Source organism: Aethalodelphis obliquidens, unplaced genomic scaffold (genome assembly GCF_003676395.1).
Source record: "Aethalodelphis obliquidens isolate GAN/ISIS:26980383/991018 unplaced genomic scaffold, ASM367639v1 scaffold9, whole genome shotgun sequence".
Taxonomy (NCBI): Eukaryota; Metazoa; Chordata; class Mammalia; order Artiodactyla; family Delphinidae; genus Aethalodelphis; species Aethalodelphis obliquidens.
This window is the reverse complement of record NW_020837953.1, coordinates 34,482,014-34,494,129: the sequence shown is the minus strand read 5'-3', so window position 1 is coordinate 34,494,129 and position 12,116 is coordinate 34,482,014. Positions and strand designations below refer to the sequence as shown.

General features: G+C 46.9%; 1 protein-coding gene across 2 annotated transcripts; it reads left to right on the top strand.

The window, feature by feature from the left end:
- The first annotated feature begins 2,759 nt into the window (after positions 1-2,759).
- On the top strand, positions 2,760-6,898 carry RPL11 (ribosomal protein L11). Of its 2 annotated transcripts, XM_027109777.1 has the most exons (6): positions 2,781-2,806; positions 3,533-3,683; positions 4,699-4,805; positions 5,111-5,242; positions 6,277-6,387; positions 6,820-6,898. In XM_027109777.1, exons 1-6 carry the CDS (start codon positions 2,801-2,803, stop codon positions 6,847-6,849), a joined length of 537 nt encoding a protein of 178 aa, XP_026965578.1. In that variant the 5' UTR covers positions 2,781-2,800; the 3' UTR covers positions 6,850-6,898. The 2 variants fall into 2 exon arrangements, with proteins under 2 accessions (XP_026965577.1, XP_026965578.1); XM_027109776.1 differs by having other exon boundaries at positions 2,760-2,806; positions 6,277-6,821.
- Positions 6,899-12,116: the final 5,218 nt, after the last annotated feature.

Sequence of the window (12,116 nt, the reverse complement as noted above, 5' to 3'; positions counted from 1 at the left end):
GGCACAGTCACCAAGGCGACCATAAAAGCCGCCAAAAAGTGAGTGGTGATGGCTACTCAGGCCCCTCCAGGCCAGGGGCAGCCCAGGCAGAGCCACACCCTGCGAAAGAGTGGCTCAAGGAGAAGACTTGGACGTGCTCCTCTCTTGCCTGGGCTGTCCTAAACCTGCCCCTGCTAACTGGGTTTCCTTCTTGCTGATGAGCTTCAGGCATGGGGATAAAGCACAACAAGTCATTTTGCCTCTGCTTCTACTGACCTGGATGTGTCAAGCAAGGAGGAAGCAGAGGGGTGCTGGGTCTCATTCTGCCCCTCTGGCTTCCTCCTGGGGGCCTGACTGGTGCAAGAACCAGAGAGCTGGGGTCACAGGGAGGAAAAGGTGTAGAGGGGGAAGCCGGGGACAGCTTCTGGCCCTGGCTTAGATCATCAGTTCCTAGAACAGGACTGGACTCTGATGTTAGACCCCTTGACTTAAATAGTGTCTATAAACGTTACTGAACCTCTGTGTGCCCATCTATAAAATGGGAAAACAATAGTATTTGCCTCCACAGGGATGTTGAAGTTTGAGTGAGTTGGTGCCTACTGGGCACGGCATATCAGTATCAATTAGCTATTCCTCATTACCACCTGTGGGTACTGCTGTCAAGGGACTCGGCTGGAGAAAAATTGTAGTGGGAGGGAATGAGATGGGAGTTCTTGAGGATAAGCTTTTATGTATCTTCCTAGGTACATGTTTCCCTGAAATTATTTTCTCTACTTTGATGATTTCAGAGTTACAGAGAAGTTTCAAGAAGTCCCACATATCCTTCATCCAGATTCTCCAAATCTTAAATTTACCACATTTGCTTTATCCTTTTCCCTCTAAATATACATTTTTTTCTGAACCATTTGATAATAAACTGCAGATATGCTGCCCCTTTCCTCCAAATACCGAATGTGTATTTCTTTTTTCTTTTTTTAATAGCAAGTAGTTTGAAAGTTTACTGAGGTTTTTTAAATTATTATTATTTATTTGGTTGCACCAGGTCTTAGTCGTGCCTTGCCAGCTCCTTAGTTGAGGCAGGCAGCCTCCTTAGTTGTGGCATGCAAACTCTTAGGTGCGGCATGCTTGTGGGATCTCGTTCCCTGACCGGGGATCCAACCTGGGCCCCCTGCATCGGGAGCATGGAGTCTTATCCATTGCGCCACCAGGGAAGTCCCTGAATGTATGTTTCTTAAACCTAAGGACATTCTCTTATGTAACCAAGTTCATATAATCAGGTCAACATTAAATTACCATGCATATATTTCTGAAGTCTACAGATTTTGCCAGTGGGTCCAATAATGTGCTTTATAGGAACAGAAAATGCAGGATCATGTGCTATATCCAGCTGTCACATCTCTGGAGTTTTGGAGAAGTCCCTCCCTTGGCTCTGCCCACCCTAGGGGTCTGCCTGAGGCCCCTGCTCTGCACTAGTGCTGGGTGCTTGGTAGAGAAGGCTCAGAGGATGGGCCTTTTCTCTTTGCTTTCCTCCATCAGCCCAGCTTCCCAGAAGTGTCCTTTCGTCCCTAAGGATGATACAAGGAGAACCTGGGGGCTTCTACCTCCCCCACGGGGATGAGAGAAGGAATTATGGCTGTAGAAGAAAGCCCCTTCACTTCTTTTCCACCGAAGCCCTGTATGCTCTCCTTTCTCCATTTGCTTCTGTCAAAGAAACCCCCTGACTCACAGCCAGCTTCTGTCTGGGGTGTGGACCTTGGCACAGCACCCCCTTGGGTCCTGCTGATGAGGATTTAGTGCAAACCAGGGAGGCCTGTTACTGTCTGAGGTTGGAGTACTTGTCTGTCAGACTAATCTGTAAGCCATCTTTGTGCCTGCAGGATGACCCTCTCTTCATCATGTACCATGTCTAACACTTTTTGGGGGGAGGGGGTTGCTTGAATATAGTGGGTTTACATTAATAAGAATAACCCACTATATTATTATTGTTATTATTACCTCATTTAATTTTCACAACAACCTCAAGTGATATAAGTACCAATTTTATTTTTGGTTTTTTTTTTTTTTTTTTTGCGGTACACGGGCCTCTCACTGTTGTGGCCTCTCCCGTTGCGAAGCACAGGCTCCGGACGCGAAGGCTCAGTGGCCATGGCTCAAGGGCCCAGCCGCTCCGCGGCATGTGGGATCCTCCCGAACCGGGGTACGAACCCGTGTCCCCTGCACCGGCAGGCGGACTCTCAACCACTGCGCCACCAGGGAAGCCCAATAAGTACCAATTTTAAAGCTGAGGGAAACTGAGGCTGAAGGAGATATAATTAGTAACCTGCCCAAGATCTCATAGCTACTGAGCTAGCGAAGACAGGACCACATCTGCCTGTCTTCACAGCTCAGGACTCTTAAGCCAACACTCTGTTCTAACTACTGTTTAAATATTTAAATGCCATTTGTTTACACTGTTACAGAGTAAAACTGTTACTTCATAATTTGCATAATTGACAGTGTATTCTGGCAGTCTCAACACGCCAAGAACCACCCGTACCTGAGGCTGTGGGCGGGAACAGCATCCCTGGGGACCGGAAATTCAAGGAAATGCCAGTTCAGGGAGCTTTAAAAACCGGTTTTTGGATAAGCCCACGCCCCAGTGGTCAGCCAGCGTCACTTGCAGTTGACATCTGTGTCCACGAGGGGGAAGCCGACTCTACGCGGCTCCAGACGCGCCTCTCTTCCTCTCCCTCATCTCGCTGGTTAGCCTGGGAAAAGGGTCCGCCTTCTGGCCCATAAGGCCCTGGCTCAGAAGTCTCACTTTCTCTTCCTGTTTCCCGTCATGGCGGTGAGTAGCTGAGGTGTGGGTTTGCTTCCCTTCATCCGCTTCCATCCACGGCCGGCGGAGCCTGCGGGGGTTACCTCTCCCGCCGCCCGAGGAGAACGGAGACCGCGATGCCGGCCGTGCCGAAACTGGCAGAGCCATACGAGCCGAGGCCGCGGAGCTGGACCCTGTCGCCTTCCTCCCATCCTCCCAGGAGCAGGCTCGGGGCAGCCGCGGGAGGCCCAGAAGCACGGCCCGCAGGCTGCAGCGAGGGCCAGTGGAGCGATCGGAGGGGTGTTTGGGACGCGGGGTTCGGACCTGTTGCTGGGCCCCGGGACTTGAAACTTGCCTGGTGCTGGGGAGCCTCAGCCGGTTCCTCCTCGGGGCAGAGGCCAGGCGTCGGGGGACGCTGCCCAGCCACGTGCTGTTTTCTCACTCCTCACCGGCCGTGTAACGGGGCGCCCTCCGTCACCTTACACTTTGAGCCCCTTGGGGTTCATCCGCATTGTCTGTAACTTTTCCACTCGGTACCTGTCCTGTTTCTGTTCACCCGTTCCGTGCGTGGGGGAAGGAGAAAACAAGACCCCGAGATGTCTTCCTCGGTGCTTTCCACACAAACGTGGTGCTACTTCTTGAACCTTTAGGGTTTTCGGGACTATTTGGGATGAGCGGAAATGCGCTAAGTATAAATATTAGGCTGGTGGTTCCGGCGGGGTTATGTGTGTTGACGGCTGCGCTTCCCTGTTGCAGCAGGATCAAGGGGAGAAGGAGAACCCCATGCGGGAACTTCGCATCCGCAAGCTCTGCCTCAACATCTGCGTGGGGGAGAGTGGAGACAGGCTGACCCGGGCAGCCAAGGTGCTGGAGCAGCTCACAGGCCAGACCCCTGTGTTCTCCAAAGGTGAGTCGTGGCCGGCAGGGAAGGGCTGGTGGCTGGGGATGTCGGGATGTTTCTTACCTCGCCTGCTGTCAAGCCTGTTTTGTACCCGTTTTGAAGGTGATATCTCTTTAAAGCATTGCCTTCCTGAGCTTCCCAAGAGGTATCTCCCTTCCAACATAGGAGTGGTATTGGAATACCAGATTTTGTATGAGCCGAGATTAAGCTAAGACTAGCCCAAGTAGAGGTTTTTGCAAGTAACGAGAGTATGAGGTAGCGTGGAAATGTTGGGAATGCAGAAAATGGTATTTGGCTTGATTAGCAGTTAGGGTTACATAGGCTACAGCTAGAACAGGGCTGTGTCCCTAGACTAACCTGGTTCGCATCCCGGCTCCATCACTTGCTAGTCTGTGACTTTGGCTTCTCTGGGCCTCAGCTTCCTTATTTGCATACAGGGGATGGTAGTACTTGCATTACAAGATCGCGGGGGACAGGATAGGTTATATGAAATGCCTGCTGCATACCAAGCACAGTGTAGGCATTACTGTTGTTACATTTTTTGTTTTTAGAGTTTCATTGCTTTGGGGTAATGGAATATGGCAAGTCCTTGGAATCACAGCCTGCCTCTTACTACCAACTGATCTTGTGCAAGTTAACCTTTCACGGCTTCTGTGAAATGGGGATACAATAAGGTTTTAGCAAATATTAGCTATTATTAATAAACATTATTAGTAGAATGCATGGTCATTTTCCTTTAGCTTATACTGGTTATGAACTTGCCCTCCCTGAGACTTTGACATTATGGCTCTGAGGTCTTAATCACTCAAGTATGGCTGAGTGACTTGGAAGTTGGAAAATCTGTTTCTGTGTTACAAATGAATCTGATTAACTGATACAAGTTGACACTGATTAGAACATCACTTTAGAATGTGGATGGATACTTAATGTCACTTTGGAGTCATGGTGGTGATTTTCTGGGGAAGAGGGGAGTGCAGCGGGAGTATGATAACAGCTGACTCCTTGTTACCCCTGCCTGCAGCTAGATACACCGTCAGATCCTTTGGCATCAGAAGAAATGAAAAAATTGCCGTCCATTGCACAGTCCGTGGGGCCAAGGCAGAAGAAATCCTGGAGAAAGGTCTGAAGGTGAGGCTGATCCCTCCGTGGGATAATACTGAAAGCACCGGTTAGCACATAGTCACAGTGGTAGTAGTTACACTTAATGTTCTGCCTTCTGACTTTTTTGAACTTCTAAAGGGTTTTTCCCTTCCCTTTGAAAGTTAGTAGTTATATGAAGTCCGTAGCTGTGATTTGGTGTAGTGGGAATATCCGATTTTGTTGCTGGCCAAATTACATGGAATTGTGTCTTGGGGGTCCTGAGTGTTGCAAGCTGAGCTAGTTACTGCGGGGTAGAGTTGGCAGGGAGTGATTGCTGCGTGTTTTTCCCTCAGGTGCGAGAGTATGAGTTAAGAAAAAATAACTTCTCAGACACTGGCAACTTTGGCTTTGGGATCCAAGAACACATCGATCTGGGGATCAAATATGACCCAAGCATTGGTATCTACGGCCTGGACTTCTATGTGGTATGAATACTTAACCTTTTCTACTCCTGGTCTGTGAGAGTGCAGTCTGTTCCTCCTTTATTTCATGTGTGCCATCTTGATGGTGACATGTTGGGTTGGGGCTCTGAGTGTTGTCTGTCTTCTCTCCCTTGGGAAGATACACCTCGTTTGTGGCAGGTGTGGGGATATAGCACTGTGAACTAGATGGACAAGATCCGTGACGTTACGGTCTAGGATCTAGCAAGCACTGATGTTGCTCAAAGGTGGGCGAAGGAAACAGTTCCATGCAGCCACTGAACTGGAAATTTGAGAGACGGTATTGGGGTTGCATTTGGCGTTCTGGGTTGGTTGCACTGAGGCTGCCCTTTCCCTGCTTCTTCCCTTAGACTCTGGGAATGGGGTGGCTTCCATCCAGAGGACATGGAAGCAGGTTTGACGATGGGGCTGTTTGCTCAGGATGGGGATTTTAATGGAGACGTGACCATTTGTGTCACTGTAATGTTTTGGTCCAGCCATCAAAGTAAATAAATGGCAAAACCCTGAAGTCCTGACTAGTATGAACCTGAAGGATGGCAGCAGTCTTCATACTAGGTTTGAATATCCAGAGAAATGGTGGTGAGAGTTAGGTGCTCACGGGGGATGACAAACCTTTAAGAAGCACTTCTGAGCTGAAGCAGAGGAGAGAAATAGTTATTTCTTTGTGCTTCTTGAAAGTTTAAGATTTCTACAATGCACATGTTGGAGTAAAATTTATTTGCTTTTTTTTTTAAAAAATAAAAGTGCTTTGGGGTATGGGGGCAGTGGTGAATCCTTAGCTGCCATTGGAAGTTAGGTAGGGGAGCGGGGAGGAGCTGCAAGTCCAGCCTCCAGAGCAGACCTATAGTGTATAGGAAGGCGATGTGTCATCTAGGATGCAGGTTCCATCAGACACTGAGATCATGGGTCTCTTGGGCCACCAGGTAACTCTTGAAGATGAGTCACTCCAATGTGTGAGTCTTGTCCATCTGCTCTTGACTCTGAGCTGGCTAGGTGACTGTTGGTTATTCCTGGGACAGGTGCTGGGTAGGCCAGGTTTCAGCATCGCAGACAAGAAGCGCAGGACAGGCTGCATTGGGGCCAAACACAGAATCAGCAAAGAGGAGGCCATGCGCTGGTTCCAGCAGAAGGTAAAGCTTGATGTGTCTCAGGTGAAGTGGTGGAGTGTGGTGTTGGTGGATGGAGTTGGGATACGGGGATGCAAAGTCTAGCGCCCTTTGGTGGGTAGCTCTTTTAAAGGTGGAACGTTTGGGCAACTTGGAAAATGGGCTTCCAGGGTTGGTGGTTTAAAAGAACACCCAGAACCAGGCTTTCTCCCCAGCCCCGTGAATGCAGGTAGCTGGAAGGGGAGGAATATGGCTTTAATAGGAGCCCCTTTTCTCAGGGTATAGTGCAGTTGAGCATAGTGTAGCAGTTGTTAAAGATGGCCAGCTTCCTGTTTGGGGATATGGGATTCAAAGCCGAAGTTCATGTACCTGATTTGAATTCTTGAACGTTAGCCATTGCCGCAGTCTTTACTGTTAACCGCCTGTTCTGAAAAAATAAAATCTGTTCTCTTTCAGTATGATGGGATCATCCTTCCTGGCAAGTAAATTCCCGTTTCTATCCAAAAGGCTAATAAAAAGTTTTCAGTGAAATGTACAATTACTGTTGTGTGTTCTGTGAAAGGAGCCTGGCCATATTCAAGTCCTTGGACCTCAAGCCACTTAAAGCTTCGATGGGAGTAACTGGTAACAACCCTGTCACCCCTGATTGGATGCCAGTGTTTCCTGGCAGATCCAAACCTGAGAACTTCCGCAGCACTGTCTGTGCTCACCACACCCTTGTTGACAGGCTGTGGTGCAGTGACCCCGTGGAAACTGACTGTAGAGGGGAGGGAATGGTTGGGGCTGGGTTTGAATTTAGAGCCTTGATTAAAGTGGGGTGCAGGGCTCCCCTCTGTTCAGCGATTCTGCTCTTCATTAGAGGTTTTAACCAGCAACGATGTCTGAAAGGATCAGAGGCTTTGGTGTGGTGCTTGGGGTTAAATATTGGACTCAGTTTTCCTTTAAAATGAGAATCTAGAGTTGATGAGACTATAAGTAGAGAAAGGGAGTGGTCTTTGAGACACATTGCATGGATGTGATTCCTCGCCCTGCATTTTATTAGCTGTGTTTAAATCTGCCTCAGCTTCCCCGTGTGTATCGTGAAGGCAATAATGGTTATATCCCTCAGGATTAAACGGTTTGATACTTGTAGGATGCTTAAACTTGTACCAGGCACAAAGTGCTCAAAAGGGATTAATTTTGTGTTATCATCTGTGAGAAATGTTACTCTTAACCAGTTTGCTCCCCCTTTGGTGTGAAAGTGGAACGTGTCTTGCCTGTACTTTACCAGGTCACTGAAGCAGTGACATTCAAAAGCCACCATTTCTCTGTTGGACACAATACTTGGCCAGTGGTTCATAGTTTAAATTTTGAGCACAAGTTAACTCAGTAATTTACTCACTTGTGACTAATGAGTTCATTTGTCCCTGGGCCACCTTTTCGTTGCTGTTAAATGGTTCTCTAATTTCACAGCTGCCTTCGTAGGTATTTTTAAACCTTGAAGTTATTTGGTATGCCCAACTTTTTATGAAGATACTACTTAGTCTTCCTGATAAAGTCTTAGGCATCAGATCCAGATGCTTAAAGGAGAGAATCATGAAATGTGTTAGCATAAACCTTTTGTTTCACTTAAAACATCAATGTGCATTCACTTCTCAGTCTTTTACTGTGGACCACCACTTTGTAAATGGAGTAAAGACTTGTGAACGAGCCCAATTCTTGTGATTCAGCTTCACTTTTACAGGTGGGTGCACCTCATTGTTAAACATCTGTAATTACACTAACAACTACAACTGGAATAAACATCTTAGAGAACAAAGTAACTCTTGGTGAATATATTAGTTAACAAGGACTGGGTGCTAGCTGCTGTGGGAAGTCAGTATATTTTCCAGAGGTGGGAGTGTATGCTAGCTTCATCTAAATAAAGCACTGCAGGAAAATGAAATGTAGAAAGTGGAAGTCCTGATAGTATTGCCGTCCTTGTGCTCTTTACTGTTAGCCATTTGCCGTGTAGCTGTGTTTTTAAGCTTGTGGTACTATTTAGTTTAACAGTGTACACCTGCCCACCCTCCATTTGTTCCTGCTGTGTTGTGTACTCAGTTGAGTTCACTTCCCATTTAAAAATTAAACCGCCTGGGCTTCTGGCCCAGAGGGAAAAAGGCCCTAGGGAGTTTGGAGACTAGCTGGATTTTACTCATAGTTCTAGCAGTGGTATTTTAGGTGAGTGATGAAACATGTTGGGAACTGGAACAGGTGAGGATGCTTCCTTAACCAGTTTAGAGCAGCAGTGCCAGGAAAGCTTACCCGCTCTCTGATTAGAAGCTTGGCTTCCAGACAAATGTCACACAGGGTCTGAAGCATTGATGTTTGGGTCGAGCTTGCTTGGATCACTTGGGTGTTGTTAGAACTCCTATAGGCCCCACCTCAGACCCGAATTCCTTTAACAAGATCTGTAGGTGATATGTATGCATACTAAAGAGTAGAAGCGCTGACCGCATCCTAGGTCAAAACAGAGAGGGAAGGCATAACGGGGAGACTTCTTTCATAAGTTTAGTTTTATGAAGTTCCTGCTGTGTGGTTTTTCTCATTTCCTCAGCTACTGCCCATGAAAACTTAGGTAGATGTTAGGTGACTCTGGACCCACGCTACATGTGGTTGTCCAGAATAAGGTAGTATCCCTGGCGGGCATCTGTCTATCCCAGTTTCAGGCTCGGGAACACTAGATGCTGTTTGGATGAATGAATGTTGTAGTCCTGCAACTACCCTTTGGGGTAGAGTTCTCAAACTGGGGCAGTGTTGCCCCTCCGCATCCTGGGGTATTTCGATATTTGTGGGGGTGGGCTTTTGGTTATCACAGTAACCAGGGCTGCTATGGGCTACTGGAGGTCAAGGGTATCAAATAGTCCGCCATTCGGGACGATCACAAATGTGTGATGTGCTATGGGGGTAGTTACAGGGTGGTTACTGATGACTTTAGCTACATGATGGGCTAGCTAGCCAGCTGTGCAAACGCTAGCAGGTCCCAGTCTGGTTGAGGAGCAGCAGGGAGACCACAGCCAGAGGGAGCGAGGGAATAGTCAGGTCAGGGCTGTGCGGAGCCAGATCGCAGAGCCTGCTATTGGAGGCTCCAGCTGTTTGGCGAGACAGACTTTAGGAAGGGGAACTAGGGCAGAAAGGGAGGGACCACGTGGGCTGTTGTTCCAGGGTGCTGGCACGTCATCCACATCGGATAGCCAAACGGACGGGAGAGAGCAAAATCCAGCCAGGGAAGTGTAGTCACGGGAAATCATACATGTGCATATGTTACTGTTTGAGCTGTTAGGTAGAAAATGTGCCAGATAACTTCAGTCAGAAATGATTGCATGAGAATCACAAGACTAAAGACAGTTTCTCCATTGGAAATGCTAATTCACAAACATGGCTCATGTTACCTTCCGGCCTTTTTTTTAAAAAAAAAACAAAAACAAATTGAGAGGAAACTATAGCTATAATCTGTGCGCTTTTTTCTCCTCTTAACATAAGGTGTTCTCATGTCATTACAGTGGCTTCATAACATGCCATCCTTTAGCTCTATAGGCCAGACTACCTTAATCCATGCAGCCGGCACCAAGTGTCAGGAATGTCAGTTCCACAGAACTGCCCCGGTAGAAGCACTGTCGTCCTGTTTTCTTGGCCCTCTGTCCAGTGAGTGTGTGTAAGGTTCTTGTATCTTAAAGCTGTTGGATGGTGTTATATAAGTTCTGCTCTGCTTCTGCCAGCGTCGTGACCATAGGCAAGTAACAGCACATTTCAGCCTCTCTTGCCCTCTATAGCAAAGCCTATTGGGTTTTGTGCTTTTGCCTTTTCCTCCAGCTTAACCACCCGCTAGTCCCAACCTGTTAAACTCCATGTGTACACAGAGGCGCTCTAGCCGACTGGTGAGTAAAGACTACAATGAGTAGGCTGCCAGAGGGGCCTGCGTCTGAAAGGCTTAAGGCCCAGGCCGCCTAGGTGAGTGGTGAGGTCAGGGCCCAGAAACCACCCACAAGTAGTGTAAACTGCCTGCTGCTGGGGACCTCGCTGGTGCCTGGGGGTACAGTACCACTTTAAGAGCAGCTTGTTATGGAAACCAAGGTTCTGGTTGTCAGAGGGGAATCCAGCCTGAGGTACCTGGAGGCACCAGGAAGACTGAACTTGACTGTTCAAGGTGCAGGTGCAGGAAAGCTTAGGAAACAAATGCAGATGGTTTGTGTTTTTACATATCTGAACAAAAATAATGTGTGATTGTACCAATTAAGGACCTTGTATAACATGATTTAGGATTATATTTATCACTATTGGTTTAACTTGTTATGTAATAAATACATCAACAGTTACCTGGAATCTGAAAGTAGCTTAAAAGGCAAAGGCATTCGACGACCTAAGCAGAAGTGATGTTCTAGACTCTCCCGGTTACCCTGCTAAACACATTGCTTTGATAACATGACTTCTAACCCTTTTAATATTGTGGTGACTGCCTCTGGAAATGTTTTCCTGTAGTGTATTTCTGTTTTTTGCTTTTAAAGATTGGTTCTGCTTCCTGTATTGTTTCCTATGTGTGCAATTTCTTATGGATCTATATGTAAAAAACGGGGTGTAATTCTATGAGGAAATGAAATATGGTTTATACATCTCTCTATTTTCAAAATTCCAAATTTCTTATTGTACTCCAAAATAACTGAAAACAATCAGTTAATTAAAAAGCACCTATTAAAAGAAAAAAAACTGCTTCTGCTTCTGCTTAATCAATACACGGTATATCACAGTGGGTAAGAGCCCAGAATCTGGAATGTAAGCATCTCGGATCCCTTGCAGGTCCCTGGCAGATAGTGTAGACTCGCTTTCTACGAAAGGTCCCACTCGCTGCCACTTCACCCCTTTTCCAAGTCTCATTTTAGGAAATGGCTGTGCAACAGCTGTTACTCTGAGGGTGGTGGTCCAGGCAGTCACCTGGGGGAGGGGGTGTGCCTTCCCAGATGTTGGTTGGGATTCTTTCCTGACATGCATATTATCTCATTTAGTTTTCATAACTATGAGGTGTTAGGATGATGAGGACATAGAGACCGGCTGTCTTTTTGTACAGTTTTATATAGCTCTTGTTGTAATAAGGTTAAACCTTTTTATAGCTTCTGTTGTAATAAGGTTAAACCACACATCTGCCCCTTGAAATATACTTCCATTAAATTTTCCTTGAAATTAGGTTGACAGGCCCACAAAATGCTAGCCTACATTCTCCAAGTCCCCAAGGGGGCTGACAATCATAGCAATGGAGTTGGTCTTTACTTTTCAAAGACTGGGTCTACAGGGACAAACACCCAAGTAACTACTGAGTTATAGGAAGAAAGTTCTTGAGAATGGGAGGTGTGTGCATTTTGTGACTCATGTTCTGTAACCTCAGGCACAAGGCTGCGTCTCACTGTGCGCTCCCAGTGTCTGACCTCCGAGACCAGCTTGTTGCTCAGATAGGGCACAGCCAGCAACACTGCCCCTTACTACCTGGGTGAGACTTCAGGCAAGTCAGCCAACGTCTCTGGGCCTAAGGTCTTGTGTAAAATAGGTCAACACCTACCTTTCAGGGTTATTTTCAAGAATTAAAGGTAGTATATGTAAATCACATAGTAGGAGCTGTTATCAGTATGTAAATATTACATATTTATTGAATATATATTCTTTGGTCTGTGGTAGGCTTAAACGTAAGAGGTTTTATTCTGAGACTTGAGTGCTTCTCTTTCCTGGGAAAGGAAAGATGAAGATGA

Coding starts and splice junctions, on each gene's coding strand:
- RPL11 (XM_027109776.1), top strand. Junction 4,806..5,110: donor TCCTGGAGAAAGGTCTGAAG/GTGAGGCTGATC, acceptor TTTTTCCCTCAG/GTGCGAGAGTATGAGTTAAG. Junction 5,243..6,276: donor ACGGCCTGGACTTCTATGTG/GTATGAATACTT, acceptor TTCCTGGGACAG/GTGCTGGGTAGGCCAGGTTT.